A 19,563-nucleotide genomic window follows, 5' to 3' on the forward strand; every position below is an offset into this window, starting at 1 on the left:
TATAGGAATAAATATCCACGCAGACATCTACATCATACATTTCTTTTGAATAAGACGAATCTCGTGAAATTGGTTTTCGGGGCGGCATTAGCTCAGGAGGTAGATCGCTCGACTTGGGATCAAGAGATCTCGGGTTCGATTCCCGGCTCCTCCATGTGATATGTCGAAGTGTCCTTGGGTAAGACACTGAATTCCTAATACCTTCGATAGTAGGTAGTTGCCTTACATGGCTGACGCTGCTGTCGGTTAGTTAGTGTGTCAAAGGGAAAAGTGTGAAGCACATTGTAAAGTGCTTTGGTAGGTGTTCATTGACTTGAAAAGTGCTAAAAAAAAAGCACACCATTTATGTTTATATTTACATTTTCACAACTAAAGCAAAGTCACGTAGGAGGTCCCTCTTTTTGATATTTAGTTTTGTAGTGTTACCGTGGTCGTATTTCTTTCCAGCCGTCATCGGATTGGCCGGAATGAAAGACATTTTGGCAAAGAATTTGAGGAAAACAAGTGGGGCCATCGCTACGTCCGACAGACGTCATTGGATCGGTTTTTCGACAAACGCCATTATCCGCACGATTTCCTTTATACTATGTTTACGGTGCTCTCATTTCATTTTTGTATGAGTTTGTTTCGTGTTCTGATGCTCTTTTATGATGTATTACTGTACTTTGGCGAGTCTTGGAACCGATTAGCGCATTTCCATTGAGAAGGCGTCTCGACTTATGAAGTTTTCAGGTTAGGCCTTTAGTGAGGGCGGAGACGGACCCGGAAGAAGATCTGGACGTTCCTGGAGCAGATGGAGTCGGGCAGGCCGGCGCAAGGAACGTTTTGACCGAGGATCCGGAAACTTCCGGCGCTCCCGTTGTTTCCGCAGTCGTCCTGCGAAAACAAAATACTCCTCCTTCCTCAAATACTTTTTATCCAAGCCGGTTTATGATAATAGTGCGTGTACTAGTGCTATTTTTTTCATGAACTGTGATTTGTTTGGAAACACTAAACAATGCATGCTTTCCCTTTAATGCACACGTGTCAAACAGGCGGACCGTGGGCCGAATCGGGCCCGCCGAGGATTTTGACCCGGCCCGCTACGCAACACCGGGCAAAGTGCAAGACAAAAATGAGCTGTAGTTTAAATAGTGTCTCTAGTGTCTGTAGTAGTATTTATCTCCCTCTCTCTCTTTCTCGCTCTCATTTTTTCTTTCTCTTTCTTGCTCTCTTTTTCTCTTGCTTGCTTTCTCTTTTTTCTCTTTCATTTTCACTCTTTCCCTCATTATCTTCTCTCTCTCTCTTTCATTTCTTTTCTCTATTGTTTTCTTTCTCTGTCTTGCTCTCTTTGTTTTTCTCTTTCTCTAACTTTCTCTTTCTTTCTCTTTCCTTCTCACCCTCTCTCTTTCCCGCTTTTTCTCATTTTTTTCCATTTCGCTCTCTCTCGTTTGCTCTTTCCTTCTATTTTCTCACTTTGTCTCATTCTTCCTCACTAATGCTCTTTTTCTTAATCTTTCTCTTTCTCCTTTCTTGTCCTTTTGATCTTTCGCTCTCTCACTTTCTTTCTTTCTTGAATTTTCTTTTTTGGTCTCTTTTTACTCTTTTTTCTCTCTATGTGTTTTTTTCTCCTTTTTTCTCACTTTCTGTCTATCACGTTCTCTCTATTTCTCTCACTTTTTCTCCATGTTTCTGTCTCTCTCACCTTCTCTCTCTCTTTATCTTTATCTCTTCTTTCCCCCTCTTTTTTCTTTTTCCTTTTCTCTCTTTCTTTTTCTTAAACCTACTCCAGTAGTCCGGCACCCGTGCTTTAATGGATGAGGGTGCGTCGCGTGGGCGTGGCCTGGAGGTGTGGGCGCGGCCTGACCTGCAGGAGGGCGTGTCGGCACCGCCCCCCGAAGCGGAACCTCTTGCGGTCGAAGGTCACGTGATGGCCGTCGCCGTAGACGCCGCACACGCCGTCGCAGGCCGCGCGCGTGCACGTGAACTTGCTGCCCGTGCACGTGCTGCACACAGGCACAAATAGGAAGCGCCGGGATTGACCGGCAGGGGGCAACGTAGGGCAGCAAACGAGAGAAGATAGGAAGAAGGTTTACGGTCTAGGTTTTTTTTTTTAATTTGGATAGTGTTAGTCGGTTTTTGGGACATTTCCTGGGTTGTTTTTGTAATTTGGGTTTTTCCTTATCATTTGGGTTATTTTTGAGTACGTGTTTAGTGGTTTCCTGTCATTTTTTGGTCGTTTTGGGGTGATTCATTTAGATAGTGTGAGTAGGTTTTGGGTCATTTTCGGAAAGTTTGTGGGGTTGTTTTTTTTTTAGTCAAGGTTTTTCATCATTATTAGGGTTATTTTTTGAAAGGTTGGGGGGGGTGGCTCATTTTTGGCCGTTTTGGGGTCATTCATTTGGATAGTGTGAGTAGGTTTTTGGTCATTTGGGGAATTATTTTGGGTTGTTTTTTTAGTCAGGGGTTTTCCTCATTATTTTGGGTTATTTTTGGATAGGTTTGGGTCATTTTTGGCCGTTTCGGGTCATTCATTTAGATGGTGTGAGTATGTTTTGGGTCATTTTTGGAAAGTTTTTGGTTTGTTTTTTTTAGTCAAGGTTTTTCATCATTATTTGGGTTATTTTTTGAAAGGTTGGGGGGGGGTGGCTCATTTTTGGCCGTTTTGGGGTCATTCATTTGGATAGTGTGAGTAGGTTTTTGGTCATTTGGGGAATTATTTTGGGTTGTTTTTTTAGTCAGGGGTTTTCCTCATTATTTTGGGTTATTTTTGGATAGGTTTGGGTCATTTTTGGCCGTTTCGGGTCATTCATTTAGATGGTGTGAGTATGTTTTGGGTCATTTTTGGAAAGTTTTTGGTTTGTTTTTTTTAGTCAAGGTTTTTCATCATTATTTGGGTTATTTTTTGAAAGGTTGGGGGGGGCGCTCATTTTTGGCCGTTTTGGGGTCATTCATTTGGATAGTGTAAGTAGGTTTTTGGTCATTTGGGGATTTATTTTGGGTTGTTTTTTTAGTCAGGGGTTTTCCTCATTATTTTGGGTTATTTTTGGATAGGTTTGGGTCATTTTTGGCCGTTTCGGGTCATTCATTTAGATGGTGTGAGTATGTTTTGGGTCATTTTTGGAAAGTTTTTGGTTTGTTTTTTTAGTCAGGAGTTTTCCTCATTATTTTGGGTTATTTTTGGATAGGTTTGGTGGGGGTGGTGGGTCATTTTTAGCCGTTTGGGAGTCATTCATTTGGATAGTGTGAGTAGGTTTTTGGTCATTTGGGGATTTTTTGGGGGTTGTTTTTTTTTTTAGTTAGGGTACTTCCTCATTATTTGGGTTATTTTCTGAAAGGTTTGAGGGGGTTTGGGTCATTTTTGGCCATTTCGGGGTCGTTCGTTTGGGTGTTTAATTCAGTAGGTTTATGGTCTTGTTTGGGGGGTCATTTTTTGGGGTTATTTATTGAGGTTGTTTTTCTAGTAGGTTTTGGGTCGTTTTTTTGGAAAAACTTTTGGATCATTTGTGCGTTGTTTTTTGGGAGTTCCTTTATTGGGTTGTTTTTCTGTAGATTTTTGGTCGTTTTGGGATATTTATTGGGCGTTATTTATTGGGTTGTTTTTCAGTAGATTTAAGGTCGTTTTTGGGGGGATGTTTTGGGTTCATTTTGTTGGGGTTTTTGGGTCATTATATGGGCTATTTTTCAGTAGGTTTTTTGTTGTTGTTTGCCTTGTTTTTTGGAGGAGGGGTCTCCAGGAGGCAACGTGGGTATCAAACATGACAATAGAACCCCGGGATGTGGCGACCCCGCCCTACAAAGTTTTGACTTTACAGTGTAGGGGAAGTTGATTTATCTACCTCGCTTTGTGGCATTTTCCCAATTTTCCCATTTTTCTTTTGCAAAAAAAAACAAACTTAAGGTTTAAGGTCTTTACACGAAATCCCCCCGGATAAAGCAACCCCACTTTACGACTTTTTCACTTGACAGCACGGAATAGGACCTTTTTCGAATGGAATAGAACAATAGCCATTTTCATGGTTATCAACGTTGTGAAACACTGTATATGAGATTGGACGTGGCACTCCCAGGGTAAACATGTCATTCTCCAGATATAGATGTACGGTAGCCTTGTGGTGTTTTTATTTTACGTGGTGGAATAAGATTCCTTTTTGAGTCCTTCTTTATGGACTTCCCCCACATCCTAAGATCCTTGCCTGCTATTGGTCGACATCCTATCACATGCTTTTCTGCTATTGGTTCGCTTCAGAACATGATGAAAATACTGGCATGCTATTGGCAGAACTTGCTAACTATCCAGCTCACTGACAAACTACCTCACACAATACCTTTCTCACCTTCAGAATCTCGTGTGGTTTGTAAACTCAGCTAGACAATACTGCATTTTTTTTACCGGCGCTAAAGGTAGAAGCAAAAACACGATAACCGTTGAAACAGAGCTTGCGATGATCAAGAATAAAAAAGAAGGCACTGGAATCGTGACCGGAAATAAAAAGACAATAAAAGCAAGGAATTGCTGCAGGGGCAAAACAATTCTGACAAGTGGAATCCGCCGTCACCTCCCCCATTTGCATCCACCCGCTACACCACTTAACCTGCTCAAGTCACTTAAAATGTTTTCTTGCTTGGATCTGTATTACGTATAACAGTTACTTGCTTTATACTATTTTGTTATTTGAATGTTAGCTAATTAGCATAGTTCCACTTATTTACCAGGTATTGCAGTCCACCCGGAGGGTGTGGCCAGGCGGGTAGGCGTGGCCGTTGTGGATGCATGGACAGCGATTGGGCGGGACGCAGCCTCCCATCTCGTCCAATAGGAGACCGGCGGGGCAAATGCAGCCCGACACGCAACCGCTGCTCACCTGCACGCCGCAAAAAAAAGAAAAACTCGTATTGGAGCCGGGACCACGTGGGAGGAAAAAAGAGAGCCGGAGAGAGTGCGAGAGAGAAAGAATGAGAAAAAAGATAGAAAGAGAGTGAGAAAGAAAGAAGAGAGAAAGAACAAAGAGATAAAAGACAGAGAGATAGATTGAGAGAGAAAGAGAGAGAAGAATAGGGGGAGAAAAAAAAGTAGAACGAGAGAAAAAAAGAGAGCCAGCGAGAGTGTAAGAGAGAAAGAATGAAAATAGAGATAGAAAGAGAGGGAGAAAGAAAGAAGAGAGAAAGAAGAAAGAGACAGATTGAGAGAGAAAGAGAGAGAAGAATAGGGGGAGAAAAAAAGAGTAGAACGAGAGAAAAAAAGAGAGCCAGCGAGAGTGCGAGAGAGAAAGAATGAGAAAAGAGATAGAAAGAGAGGGAGAAAGAAAGAAGAGAGAAAGAAGAAAGAGACAGTGAGATAGATTGAGAGAGAAAGAGAGATAAGAATAGGGGGAGAAAAAAGAATAGAACGAGATAAAAAAGAGAGCCAGAGGGAGTGCAACAGAGGGTAAGAGAGAAAGAAAGGGAAAACAGTAGAAAGAGAGGGAGAGAGAAAGAAGAGAAAGAGAGACAGAGACGTAAAGACAGAGAGATATAGAGAGAGAGAGAATGTTAAAGGGAGACAGAAAGAGACAAAAGAAGAGCAAGAAGGAGTGCAAGAGAATGTAGGAGAGAAAGAAAGACAAAAAGATAGAAAGAGAAGGAGAGAGACAGAAGAGAGAAAGAAGAAAAAGAGAGACGGAAAGACAGAAAGAGATAGAGAGAGAGATAGAATGTGAAAGGGAGACAGATAAAAGAAGCGCAAGAGAGAGAAAGAATAAGAGACAGAAAAAGAAAGAATGTGAATGGGAGATGAAGAGAAAGGGGGGAGAAAGGAAGAGAGGGGGAGATAGAAGAAGAGAGACAGAAAGAGAGAGAGAGAGAGAAATAGAGAGAACGTGAAAGGGAAACGGAGTGTAAGAGAAAAGAAAAGAAGGAGACAGAAAAATAGAGTTATAAAAAGAGAAAGGAAGTGAGGTGGGAGAGAGAAGGGAGACAGAAAGAGGGAGAGGGAGAAAGGGCGAGAGAGAGAGAGAGAGGGAGAGATAGAGAGAGAGAGAGAGAGAGAGAGAGGGAGAATTTTCCAATGAATATTTTAGGGCGTGTCCTCACACAGGCCACGCCCACAGTGGCGCAGGTGCCCTGGCATTCGGTCCCGGTGGAGGTGGGTGGGGCCGTGGAACAGTCCAAATAGACTTTGGGGGCGGGGCAATGGCGAGCTGCGTGGACAAATAACAAGCAATTGACAAATTGGTTGTATATTGGGAAATGTAGTTCTCTTTATACCCACAAGGTGTATCCTCTTGCACTCCAGGGCAGCTGAGGGCGCCATTTCTGCAGATGCTGAAAGCAGAAGCCACAAATGAGGGATTTTTTTTTCCTTAAACAAAAAACACACTTCAAAACGGACATTTTCTGTTTAAGTTTAAAGTTTAGAATAGTTGGAGCGAGAGGTCCTCATCTGCTGTTCAATAGTGGATCTTTGATTTCCTCAAAATCTTGAGGACGATTGAGATTTGCCCCTTCATAAATCGTTTTTTGAGACTTTTATTTTGAAAATAATGGAAAGTGTTTGCGCAGTAAGACATTTTCTTTCATGTTTGATGTGTTCTTAAGTCTGTAATTTAAGTTAAGCTGAAGCGGAGCTAAAGCTAAGCTAACTTTTTCTGCAGACTTCTTTTCTCTCTCTTTCTCTTTTTCCCTTCTTTCCTACATGTCTTACCTTCTTGGCTATCTCTCTTTTATTTTGTCTGGTTCTTTCTTTCTTTTTTTCCTACCTTAGGTTCTTTCATTTTTCTACCTTTTTCTCTAGCGCTCTCTTCCTTCCTTCTTTTCTCTCTGTCATGCTCTCTGTCACTCTTCCTTTCTTCTTTTACTTATTTTATGACTTCCTTTTTCTCTCTATTATTTTTTGCCCTCCTTCCCTCTATACCGCGCTTTCACTCTCTCATTTTGTCACTTTCTTTTTCTCTCTGTGATGTTCCAATTATTTCTGTCTTTCTCTTTTTGTCACTCTCTCATTCCCTGTTCTCTGTTCTTTCTATCTCTTTTTATTTCTTCCATCTTTTATTTATTTTGGTCCTTGTCTCTCTCTCTCTCTCTCTCTCTCTCTCTCTCTCTCCCTTTCTTTCTCTCTCTTTATCTTCCTTCTTTTAGTTTTTGTTCCTTTCTTTTTCTTTAGTTCTTCCTTGTTTTATTTCTTCTGTTCCTTCTTTTCTCTCTTTCTTTTTCCATTATTTTTGTACCTTCCTCCCTCCCTCTCTTTCTCTTTCTTTGGTGTGTGTTCCTTCGCTGTCTCCCTTTTACCTTTTCTTTCTTTCTCTTCTTGCCTCTTTCTTTCTTCTTTCTCCTTCTCTCACTCTGTTTTCCCCTTCTTTCTCCCTCCATTCCTTCCTTTGCTCTCTCTCTCTTTCTCTTCCCTTCTCTTTCTCCTTTTACTGATTTTCTTTTCTTTCTCTCCTTCCATATCCTTTGTTTCTTGTGTTCCTTGTCTTCTGCTTCCATCTTTTATTCATTTGTTCCCTCCTTTCTCCCTTCTGATTAAGGGCTATACAAATAAATGTGACGTGACCTGACTTCTTTTGCTTCTTTTGTTCCTTCCTTTCTCTCTTTCTCCTTTGTTCCCTCCTTTGCCATCCCCCTTTCACCTTCTCTTTCTCTCGCTCATTCTTTCTCTCACATTCTCCTTCTCTCGTCTTTTTTCTCTTCCTTTGCTCTCTCCTCTTTCTCAATTTCCTTTTGTTGTTTCCTTCTTCTCTCTCACTCTCTTTGTTTCTCTCTCTACCCCCTTTCTTTCTTGTTTTCTTTCTGTCCCTCCCTCTCCCTCTGTATTCCTTCTTTATTTATGTTCTTCCTTTCTTTCTCTTTTGTTCTTCCTTGTTTTATTTTTTCTCTTCCTTTTATTCTCTCCTTCTTTATCCTTTATTTTTTGTACCTTCCTCCCTCTCTTTCTCTTTTCTTTTGTGTGTTTGTTCCTTCGCTGTCTCCCTTTTACCTTCTCTTTCTTTCCTCTTTCTCCCTTTCTCACTCAGTTTCCCTCTTCTTTCTCCCTCCATTCCTTCCTTTGCTCTCGCTAGTTCTTTTTCCTTCTCTTTCTCCTGATTTTCTTTCTCTCCTTTGTTTATAGTGTTCATTGTTTTTCTCTCTCTCTTTCACTTACATATTTGATTCATTTGTTCCCTCCTTTCTCTCTCTTTCTTCCTTCTCTCGTCTTTTTTTCTCTTCCTTTGCTCTCTCCTCTTTCTCAATTTCCTTTTGTCGCTTCCTTCTTCTCTCTCGCTCTCTTGGGGTCTTCCCCGTATCCCCCTTTTCTCCACGGCCTTTACCAGACGGACCCCCGGCGGCGCACAGTTTGCCCCGGCGGGACGACGTCGTCCTCCAGGTAACACGGGCATCGTTCGGCGGGCACGCAGCGCCCCCTATCGTCCGCGTAGCTCCCGTTAGCGCAGCCGCAGCCGTCCACCCAGGCGAGCTGCGCTCGGCAGTCGGCGCCCTCTTGTGGCCGGGCGAGGGAGCGGCAGGTGCGCCCGCAAGTGGTGGCGTTGTAGTGGTAGGTCGTGCCCGCCGGGCACTGGCTCAGGTGGCCTGTCGGGCGATAAGGCGGATGCTAATGCTAAAAGCTAACATTTAGGAAGGAGAGCTCTTGGCGTGTGTACAACCCCTCTGACATATTATTCCGTACATTAAAACTCAAAACAATCGTAAGGTGGTTCCAAAGTGCGACATATCGGCCTTCAGAATGTTTATTTGTTTGGCCCTTAATCACAAAGAGTCTCAAAGGGCTGCACAGACCACAGACTACTGCAAACTACAGACTATCATGACACCATCCCCTGATCTAAAACCTACATGAGGGAAAGGAAAAACTCAAAAACCTCAAGTCCTTTTTATTTGTTTGGCCCTTAATCACAAAGAGTCTCAAAGGGCTGCACAGATCAAAGATTATTGCAAACTAAAGACTATCATGACGCCATCCCCTGATCTAAAACCTACATGAGGGAAAGGAAAAACTCAAAAACCTCAAGTCTAGTCAGACAGAAAGAACAAGACAAATAGCTACTTTATTCATCCGGGCAGGGAAATTCCCACTTCCAGCAGTATCCTTGTGTTGAAAAATAAAATAATAGAATTAAAGATATACAATAGAAAAATACCCAATATAGCGTGTCGATATAGAGTATTTAAATAGTACACACTGTAATAAAAATAGGGTAATATGCAATGTAGTGTTGGGGTTTCATCTGGGCTTCTACTCCCCCGGGTGGGGTTCAAGAGCCTCTTGGCATGAGGAAGAAATCATCTCCTCAGTCTGTCCGTGGAACAAGACTGTATTGTGTATTTTGTCTTATATTTTGTGTTATACTTCTTATTTGTGGGGTATTTTGTCACTCATTATTTAGTGTATTTTCTCTTTTATTTTCTCGTGTGTTTTGTGGTGTCTATAGTCAAATATTTCCTCATTTATGTACTTCAGTATCTATCTTTTTGGTGTATTTACTGGCGTGAAAATATTTTCCAACGAGGCGGCTGGTCTAACTGCCCGAGCTTCTCAACTATTGGTTCATTGCCAGTGAACCAATTGGCTTCTACAACGATCGACCAATAGGTGAGAAGCTCGGGCGGTCTGACCCCGCCTCCTCCTTTGAATACAATTGTATTGTGACGAAAATAAACAAACCAATTTCTAACCAAATCAATAACAAAATACAAATATCGGACAAAATCCATCCCAGAATAAAGGAATGATCAAATGCATAAATGTAGATGGATAGATGTCTAGATAGATGTCTAAATAGATAGATAGATATAGATCGATAGATGTCTAAATAGACAGAGATAAATAGATAGATATATGTCTAGATAGATAGATAGATAGATGTCTAAATAGATTGATAGAGATAGATGTCTAGATAGATAGATAGAGAGAGATAGATATAGATAGAGATAGATATATGTCTAAATAGAGATAGATAGATAGATGTCTAAATAGATAGATATAGATCGATAGATGTCTAAATAGACAAAGATAAAAAGATAGATATATGTCTAGATAGATAGATAGATAGATGTCTAAATAGATTGATAGAGATAAATGTCTAGATAGATAGAGATAGATAGATGTCTAAATAGAGATAGATAGATAGATGTCTAGATAGAGAGCTAGATGTATAGATAGATAGATAGATAGATGTCCAAATAGATAGATGGATTGATAGGAACTTAGATATAGATGGATAGATAGATAGATAGATAGATATAAACCTAGACAGTGTGTACGGAAAATACACACTGTAACAAGAATAGGGTAATATGCAAATGTAGTGGTGGGGTTTCATGTGGGCTTTGACTCCATCGGGTGGAGTCAAAGAGCCTCACTGGATGAGGAAGAAATGAGGATTGTATGTATTGCATGAATGTCCTATTTACGTGTGATGTGAATTATCGATATCGACGTCGTCTCTCTGCGGCTATTGCTTCCTTTCTAGATTCCTTTTGAAATAAGGCAGGAAGGCGCCTCCGGTCCCGTCAGAAAATCGAGCCGAAGTGTCAAACCATCCTGTTGTCTCGACACCATTTTCCATCAGGACGCTACGTTAGCCTAGCTTAGCTTTTTCCGTCGGCGCGTACTCACCGCAAAGTTGTTTCCTCCATCCCGTGATGTAGACGCCCGCCGCGTTGCAGGCCAGAACGTAAGCGGAGACGGCGCCGCACATGCAGGCCTCGCCGTCCTCGCACGCGCACGCGTCGTACATGCAGTTCTGCGCACGGAAATCAACGTTAGCGTTAGCATTAGCATTCGTTTTCTTCTCGGCGAGAAGTGAGCACCATTTTTGTCAAGCTAGCGTGTGACCGGTCAACGGTTCCGCCTTGTATTCTGTCTTCATCGACACAGGCAAAAATACACTGTTGTATCCATCCATATGTAGTGTAAGTCTACGCTTCGGGCAAGACACATACGAGCATAACGCAGGAAAGTTGCTCACTTTGACTCGGTTGGATTCAACTGTGTGGAGCGCAGGTGTCAAACAGGCGGCCCGCGAGCCGGATCAGGCCCGCTAAGGGATTGAATTCGGCCTGCGAGACAACACTTAGAGAAGCGCAAGAGAAAAACAAGCTGCAGGTTGAAATATGTCAACTTGATGTTGCCAAAGCCAGGTGCCTCCAACAAAGACACTCTACTTGGATTTTTCTCTCTCTCTCTCTCTCTCTCTCTCTCTCTCTCTCTCTCTCTCTCTCTCTCTCTCTCTCTCTCTCTCTCTCTCTCTCTCTCTCTCTCTCTCTCTCTCTCTCTCTCTCTCTCTCTCTCTCTCTCCTTCCACCCCTTTTCTCCCACTCTCTGTCTCTTTCACTCTCTGTGTATTTGAACCTCTTTTGGTCTAACTTCCTTTTTTCCTTTTCTCTCTTTTCTCTTTCTCTCCTTCTGTCTTTCTATTTCTCTTTGGATTTCTTTCTTCCTCTCCCTTTCTTTCCCCCCTCCCTCACAACTTTTTATCTTTTGTTTCTCACACTCTCTTTCTCTCTTTCTTTTTCTTCCTTTGCCCCGCCCTCTTTCCTTTTCCCTCCCTCTTTCTCTTATTTCTTTATCTCTTTTTCTTTCTCTTTCATCCACTAGTCCGGCCCCCGACAGAATGTTTGTTCTATGGTGTGGCCCCCAAGTTCAAATGACGTTGACACCCCCCCGTGTAGACACATTCAAATAATCCATTCAAGTATGAGAAGTTTGCTTTATCTGTGATATTTTTAGCTACAAAGTACCATGGGACTTGTAGTCCAGAGACCATTTTTTGGCTAGCGATGTACGAGCACAACTTGTAAACAAACAAGAGGCTGGAATATAGCTCACTTTTAGAGCGGACAATATTTAGTTGAATTGAATTTTAGAACCATTCAAATAGTGTCGAGTTGCCCTGATCTGTGGTATTTTGAACCGCAAAGCATGATGGGACTTGTAGTCCAGAGAATAGTACACACTAAGGGCTGTACAAATAAAAATGACTTGAAAAATGACTTGCCTAAATCGTTGAAAATGGCTCATGTGTATCGGTTGATTTCTCTGAAACATTTCCTTTCCGTTTTCCGCTCCCACAGAAAAAATGCCTCTGTTGTATCCATCTATATGTAGTGTAAGTCCATATTTTTGGGCTAGCTACGTACAAGCATGAATGGACTGTAGCTCACTTTTAGAGCGAACAACCACGATATTTAGTTGAATTGAAATCAATCTTCGTTCGCGATATTTTAGCTGCAAAGCACTATGGGACTTGGAGTCCAGAGGCTAATACACACAGTTATACTAGCTAAAAACCAACAACCTTTAACATTTTTTGTACTTTCTTTTTTTTTTCGTTTTTATCGTCGTCATTTTTTGTGTTTTTTGTTATTTGTTTTTTTCTTGTTTTTCTTTCATGTTGTCATTATTTGTCAGAATTTCTCTTTTATTATTTTGTTTGTGTTTTTTTGGGGGGGGGTTGACATTCTGTTGTTTTTGTCATTGTTTTTTTTCATTTGGTCAGGTTTTCTGTCCAATATTATGTCCTTTTTTTGGGTCCATTTTTCTTTTTTTTTTTTTAAATCATCATGGAATTGTAATCAGTGTCATGGTTTAGCGCCTGCAGTCCCTCCCCTTCTCCAAGAGATGGCAGCATTACCCCATTCTCCAGTCTCCCTTTCGACGACACTGTGGAGGTGCTCCCATTTAGCGAATAAGCCAACCTCTACATTCCTCCCTACTCTCTACTCCCATCTCATGTTGCTGATTCGTCTTTGAACCCTGCTCAAGGTATTCCCTTGCTGACAAGTTTCTCGTCCCAAGACCTTCTTCCCCAGGTACGCAGAAATCTTCTTTTCAAGACTTTCCCCACCTCAAGACCACCCTCTCAAGTTTCCCTTACGGGTTCGGCCTCCTTAACAGTCCCGATGTCACTCTCTCTTAACATTAGTGGAATTAACGCCCCCGATTTGGGTTTCATCGCATCCGTTTTGCAATTGGGTCCATCTGAAATGACTTGAAAATCAGATGACTCGCAAATGCAATAGACTAGGCATGTCAACAACTTCTTGGAGTTTTTGCAGAAATGCAATACAGTCGGTCCTCTACTTACAGATATCTCTACATACAAATATTTCAGGTTACAAAGTACCTGAATGGGAAAATATTTCCTCTAGTTGGAAAGGATGTTTTTGGACACAAAGTCAAAAATACAATACAGTAGGCGCTGCCATTCGCCGCTCCAAGAGTTCTACCTGGCAACCGGTGCCTTTGCACGAATCCCAGCGTGCTCTTCGTGTCCCCTTCCCGCTCTGTAAACAGTCTACTGAATGGTACCTCTACGAAGAGCTATCATTCACAACAGACCCCACCGTAGACATAAAGAGGACAAGGAGAAAAGAAGAGGAAGAGACTTTTTCTGGCCATCCAAACAAAGCAGGAGATCATTGAAATGTATGAAAACACACATTGCCGTGCAGGAGAAGTTCGGAGAAGGACCCAGCCATCATTCATCAGCCCAAATAAAAGACATATTGGAAAAATTCCATGAAGTTATAGAATTTGAGGAAAGGGACCCCCCCCCAAAAAAAAGTATTGACGAGTTTGGTCATCGCTTCGTCTGCCTGGCGTATTTCTGACAGATTGGCAAAAGCAGACGTCATTGGATCAGTTTTCAAGAAATGCGAAGCAAAAAGACCCTGCTAAAGCCGATTAAAAGGTAAATGATACATTTTGTTATTTTCTTTATTCTTTGTTTTTTTTCACATGTTCTATGTTTATCGTGCGGTAATCTAATTTAAGATGTGTTTGCTTCATGTTCCGATGCTCTTTTGTGTCATATGAAGAACGCTATACTGTACTGTCGCGGGGTCTTGGAACGGAATAGCGCATTTGCATACAAAAGCCGTCTCTACTTACAAATGTTTCAGGTTACAAAGCTACTCCCAAAACCAATTCGGTTCGTAGGTAGAGGTACCGTCGTTGCCACGGTGACCGTCCACAACTCACCTCTCGGAAGGGGTCCGGGTCCACGACGGAATGGCAAGGGGCGAAGACGGAACCGGGTTGGCTCAGCTTGGAGCACCAATGGCGGGCGTAGCTCTCTGGAGAACCGAGGTTTAGGGGCGGGGACGCGCCGGGGAGAGGGCGGGGCTTACCTTTGCCGATGCCGCGGGCGCACGGGTGGCCCAACGGCGTGGCAACGTCCGGGCAGCCGGCTCGCGCTTTCCAGGCGTTGGCGAAGGCGGCGGCCGTGCCCTCCACCAGGCCACTAGGGGCGCTGAAGTCGTCGCTCGTCACCTCGTTGAAGTTGCCGCATAGACCTGCGGCGCACGAACGTTCACCGTGAGTTACAAGTCCTGGAATTTGGCGAAAGGGGCGGGGCCGGGATGAAAAAAGCTTGATCGATTGGATGAAACCTCAGCAATACATTCGCAAATACAAATATATGTGTGTCATGGTTGCCGTGGTGCCCAATTGGCCCCGCCTGTGTGGCGCCAGCTGCTGCTCATTGACAGATTGGCTTTCAGTCTTTTTAGGCTCAGTGCTCTCAATCTTCGTTTGTCAGTCCGTCAACGAACCCCTGCAAGACGTGGGTTCTGACTCGGTCCTGTTCCCTGTTGGCATTTCCTGTCCGGTATTGTTCCCGTCTATTTTTGTCCTTTTTTAATTTCAGGTTCCAGTTTCGTTTCCGTCTGTTTTTGTCCTGTTTGTTATTTTCTCTAGTTTTTGTTCCCGTCTAGTTTCTCCTGTTTATTTTCGATGTCCTGATTCGTTATCTTTCTGGTCTGTCCCGTCCTGTCCGGTATCGACCCCATTTGTCAGGTTTCAACTCGGGCAATTGGAATCGATCTCATCGGTCTCTGGCTTCCTGTCTTTCCACGCCGGACCGGCTGCCTAACGTGCACGACTCCATGATTTCCCATGAAGCCTTTTCGGGGACTGTAGTTTGCACAGTACTAGATTAGCCTGTTACTTAAGCCCCGCCCAAAGCCAATGAGTAAGATTTCAGTTGGAATAAGCATACAAACCACGGATGGGCGACGATGTGGAGCGGGGGGCCCCGTTGCGTTCAAAAATGTGGCCGAGGGGCCCCGAGTTTGAAGACCGCTTACGTTTTTTTCATTCATGACCAAATATTTGTGCAAACAATTACATTTCTTTGGATTTTTGTAGCATTTTTCAGAAGGAAAGAAAAATGATATATAGGGTGCCTGTTTATAAGCACAATTGGATATTTAGTTTTGTAGTATTTTAGTTGTAGACATGGAGAAAACGTTGGCACCAAGTCATACTTTATGACTTATTCTATAGATTGTCATTTTACTGGGACCGGATGACAAACCCTGAGGGGCCACCTGTGGCCCCCGGGACATAGTTTTCCCACCCCTGTCGCTAATGAGATGTACCTGAGGTATTTCCTTTGAAGGAGGGGGGCACGGCCAGGAAGACCTGCGGGACGGGGTTCACCTGCATCAGGAGACGGAGTCCCCCCCTGGTGGCCAAAGAAACGTAGAAGGACGACGGGCGGAAAACGCTCACCTCCCCTAGCAATAACGACAGAAAAGAAGCACCTTTAAGAAAAGGAAGCGGCGGTTGCCACGGCGACCGGAGGAAACTCACCCGTGAGGAGGGGGAGATGCGAGAGGACGTTGTTGAGCCATACCTGGCCGGAAGCCTGAATTTTGATCACCTGGGGGTGTGGGCGGGGCGGCGTGGGGGCGGGGCGTTGGAGGGGGCGTGGTCGCAGAGACATCATAGGAGATCACCATGGCAACCAACAACAACCATAGTGCAGGCAGGGTTTTGGAAGAAAAAAATTGAAAATGATATGGAAAAAAAAAAAACAGAGAAATAAAAGAATGAGTCAATAAAAATATATATGTAGATATACATGAATATACAAAAATCAAATCATTGAACAAAAATAGAATACAAATTGAAACCAATGAAAAGAATAAATATTTGAATAAAAAGAAATATTTAAAAAAATGAAATCATGAACAATTATATAAATAATGACGGATGTACAAATGAATACAAAAAAATCGAATAGAATAAATACAATAAGTACATATTATAAAACACATGAAAATAATTTAAAAATCCATAAGAATAAATATGTAAATAGATGAAAAAAAATACAATTCATCTAAAAATGAAAATAAAATACAAGAATAATAGAATTTAAAGAATATTTAAAAATAAATGGTACAAATCGATACAAAAATAACAAACATACAAAACAAATATGCAAATAAGTACATTAGAAATGAATACAAATGAAATAAAAATGGAAAATGAGTACAAAAAATGAAGGGATAATAACTGTTAAAAAAGAAAATATAAAAATAAAAAAAATAACAAATAAAGTAAAGATTATAAAAAAATAGATTAAATTAAAAAAATATATATTAAAAAATATTTTAAAATAATTTACAATTAAGGGGATAATAACGAATTTTGAAAATAAAATCATACAAATATATGTTAAAAGAAGAGTTAAGAAATAAAAAAATTAAAAAATATTAAAAAAAATATTAAAAATATTAAAATAATAATGTTTTTTAAGAAGAAATCATAAAAAAATAATTTTTTAAAAGTATCTAAAAAATACATTTAAAATTAAGGGGATAATAACGAATTTTTAATAAAGATTAAAAAGTAATAAAAAGTCACTGTCATGAATGTTAAAAAAACCATAAAAATAATGACTCAAAATAATGATTAAAAGTTTGTGATGTTGAAAAACAAACAATCAGTAAAGACAAAAGAAATCACCTGAGAAAAAGGAAATCCACAAAATGCAAATGGCTTTTCGAGTACCTGAGAGTCGCGGTTGAAGGCCAGCGTGACGGCCTTGAGGCAGGTCCCGGTCTCCGCCGCTCCGCACCGGACCAGATCCGCCGACACCGTCAAATCTGCCCGGACCGTCTCGCTCTGAGGGACCGGCAGCGCACCCTTTCACGTATTCGCTTTTCCAGACCGTTTCGTCCTTTCGCGTCTATCTACGTTATTTCTATTCGAGGACTTCGAATGAGAGGTCTCCTTGAATCCGTCTGCCTCTTAAATAAATACATGTCTAGAGAGATGTAGAGATAGATGTCGAGATAGATAGATAGATGTCAGGATAGATGTCGAGATAGATGTCTAGATACATGTCTAGATGTCTAGATAGATAGATGTCTAGATGTCTAGATAGATGTCTAGATAGTTGATGTCTAGATGTCTAGATGTCTAGATAGATAGATGTCTAGATGTCTAGATAGATGTCTAGATAGTTGATGTCTAGATGTCTAGATGTCTAGATAGATGTCTAGATAGATAGATGTCTAGATGTCTAGATAGATGTCTAGATAGTTGATGTCTAGATGTCTAGATGTCTAGATAGATGTCTAGATGTCTAGATGGATGTCTAGATAGATAGATGTCTAGATGTCTAGATAGATGTCTAGATAGTTGATGTCTAGATGTCTAGATGTCTAGATAGATGTCTAGATAGATAGATAGATGTCTAGATAGATAGATGTCTAGATGTCTAGATAGATGTCTAGATAGTTGATGTCTAGATGTCTAGATGTCTAGATAGATGTCTAGATAGATAGATAGATGTCTAGATGTCTAGATAGATGTCTAGATGTCTAGATAGATGTCTAGATAGATAGATGTCTAGATGTCTATATAGATAGACGTCTAGATGGATGTCTAGATGTCTAGATGTCTAGATAGATAGATAGATAGATAGATGTCTAGATAGATAGATGTCTAGATAGATAGATAGATGTCTAGATAGGTAGATAGACAGATAGATGTCTAGATAGATGTCGAGATAGATGTCTAGATGTCTAGATAGATAGATAGATAGATAGATAGATAGATAGATAGATATATGTCTAGATAGATATCTAGATAGATATAGATATCTAGATAGATGTCTAGATAGATAGACAGATAGATGTCAAGATAGATTTTTAGATAAATGGATAGATGTCAGGATAGATGTCGAGATAGATGTCTAGATAGATGGATGTCTAGATGTCTAGATGGATGGATAGATGTCTAGATAGATAGACAGATGTCTAGATAGATGTCTAGATAGATAGATGGATGTTTAGATAGATGCCTAGATAGGTAGATGGATAGATGTCTAGATAGGTGGATGTCTGGATGTCTAGATGTCCAGATAGATAGAAAGATAGATGGATAGATAGATGGATGGATGGATGGATAGATGGATAGATAGATAGATAGATAGATAGATAGCCCCCCCCCCCCCCAACCCCCACCCCCACTTGCTTTTTGGTGAAAGTGAAGACGGGAGTACCTTAGCGAGCACGTAAGCGCAGTCTCCGCCGAAGGTGTAAAGCGCGTCGTCGAAGGTTTTGACGTGAGCTCCGCCCACCAGCCAGCAAATCCCGGGACACTCGCCGTCCTCGCGGCAGCGCCAACGTCCGAGTTCGCAGACGCTGCAACGAGAGCACCCGTCGCTTCCTTTAATATTTCAACCGTTTTAGGCATCGTGAGGTGCGCCAGATTATAATCCGGATTATAATAAATACAAATTTTAATCCAAATTTTTTTTTAAAAAGTGTGTTCTACACTGTAGTTTCGAATGTCTGTCCAACTTGTACATTTTCAGCGCACTTGGTCGTCGGGAAAAGACAAAAATCTCACCACGTCCTACAACGATGGGAGTAGGCGTGGCCGGCCGGGTGGGCGTGGCCACGACGCAAGCAGGGACAGCCGCGGACCGGCACGCAACCCGATTGGCCCACGTCGTCCAACACGGTCCCTGAGGAGGCGGAGCACGTCATCGCCGTGGTGAGCGGATAGGCGCCGTCTTACCCACCGGCCGGGCAGACGCAGCCGTCCCGGCATCGGCTGCCGCAGGTCCGGCTGGCTTCGGGGTCGCTGCAGGTGTCCTGGCAGCAGGGGGCGCACTCCGCGAAGGACATGCCGGCCGGGCACTCCTCGGCTGCAGGGGGCACAAAGTATTTGGACTCTGACGACTGACAATAACCGGGACGTTTTAAAGCAGGGGTGTCAAAGTCATTTCAACTCGGGGGCCACGCCATAGAATAAACATTCTGCCAGGGGCCAGACTAGTAGATTCAAGAGAAAGAAACAGAGGGAGAAAGAAATAAGAGAAAGAAGGAGGGAAAAGAAGAGAGGGAGGGACAAAGAAATAAAAAAGGGAGAGAGGGGAAAAAGAAAGGGAGAGGAAGAAAGAAATCCAAAGAGAAATAGAAAGACGGAAGGAGAGAAAGGAGAAAAGAAAGGGTATGAAGAGAAAAAGAGAAAAGAGAGAAAAGAAAAAAAGGAAGAGCAAAAGAGGTTAAAAGACACAGAGAGAGAAAGAGACAGAGAGCAACAAAGGAAGAGAAAAAGAGAGACACAGAGAGTGGGAGAAAAGGGGTGGAAAAGAAAGAGAGAGATAGAGAGGGGGGAAGAAATGAAGAGGAAGAAAGAAATCCAAAGAAAAATAGAAAGACAGAAGGAGAGAAAAGAAAAAAGAAATCACGAAGGGTAGGAAGAGAGAAAGAGGAAAAAGAGAAAAGGAAAAAAGGGAGCAAAAGAGGTTAAAAAACACTGAGAGAGAGAGAGAGAGAGAGACAAAGAGCAACAAAGGAAGAGAA

At 42.0% G+C, this 19,563-nt stretch overlaps 1 protein-coding gene across 1 annotated transcript in view; it reads right to left on the reverse strand.

The window, feature by feature from the left end:
• LOC148366600 (mucin-2-like) overlaps positions 1 to 19,563 on the reverse strand; it is a 49,425-nt gene that overhangs the window by 21,428 nt on the left and 8,434 nt on the right. The window contains exons 8-22 of the mRNA XM_088333322.1: positions 18,777 to 18,902; positions 18,602 to 18,719; positions 18,252 to 18,393; positions 16,754 to 16,867; positions 15,551 to 15,620; positions 15,337 to 15,474; positions 14,086 to 14,250; positions 13,937 to 14,031; positions 10,571 to 10,697; positions 8,265 to 8,523; positions 6,230 to 6,282; positions 6,052 to 6,158; positions 4,693 to 4,844; positions 1,847 to 1,985; positions 763 to 876 (exon numbers count right to left, since the gene is read on the reverse strand). Of these exons, the coding sequence (XP_088189448.1) occupies positions 763 to 876; positions 1,847 to 1,985; positions 4,693 to 4,844; positions 6,052 to 6,158; positions 6,230 to 6,282; positions 8,265 to 8,523; positions 10,571 to 10,697; positions 13,937 to 14,031; positions 14,086 to 14,250; positions 15,337 to 15,474; positions 15,551 to 15,620; positions 16,754 to 16,867; positions 18,252 to 18,393; positions 18,602 to 18,719; positions 18,777 to 18,902 (1,919 nt within the window). The remainder of the gene's footprint in view (positions 1 to 762; positions 877 to 1,846; positions 1,986 to 4,692; positions 4,845 to 6,051; positions 6,159 to 6,229; positions 6,283 to 8,264; positions 8,524 to 10,570; positions 10,698 to 13,936; positions 14,032 to 14,085; positions 14,251 to 15,336; positions 15,475 to 15,550; positions 15,621 to 16,753; positions 16,868 to 18,251; positions 18,394 to 18,601; positions 18,720 to 18,776; positions 18,903 to 19,563) is intronic.

This window comes from Urocampus carinirostris, chromosome 4 (genome assembly GCF_059441175.1).
Source record: "Urocampus carinirostris isolate Australia breed hairy pipefish chromosome 4, RoL_Ucar_1.0, whole genome shotgun sequence".
Taxonomy (NCBI): domain Eukaryota; kingdom Metazoa; phylum Chordata; class Actinopteri; order Syngnathiformes; family Syngnathidae; genus Urocampus; species Urocampus carinirostris.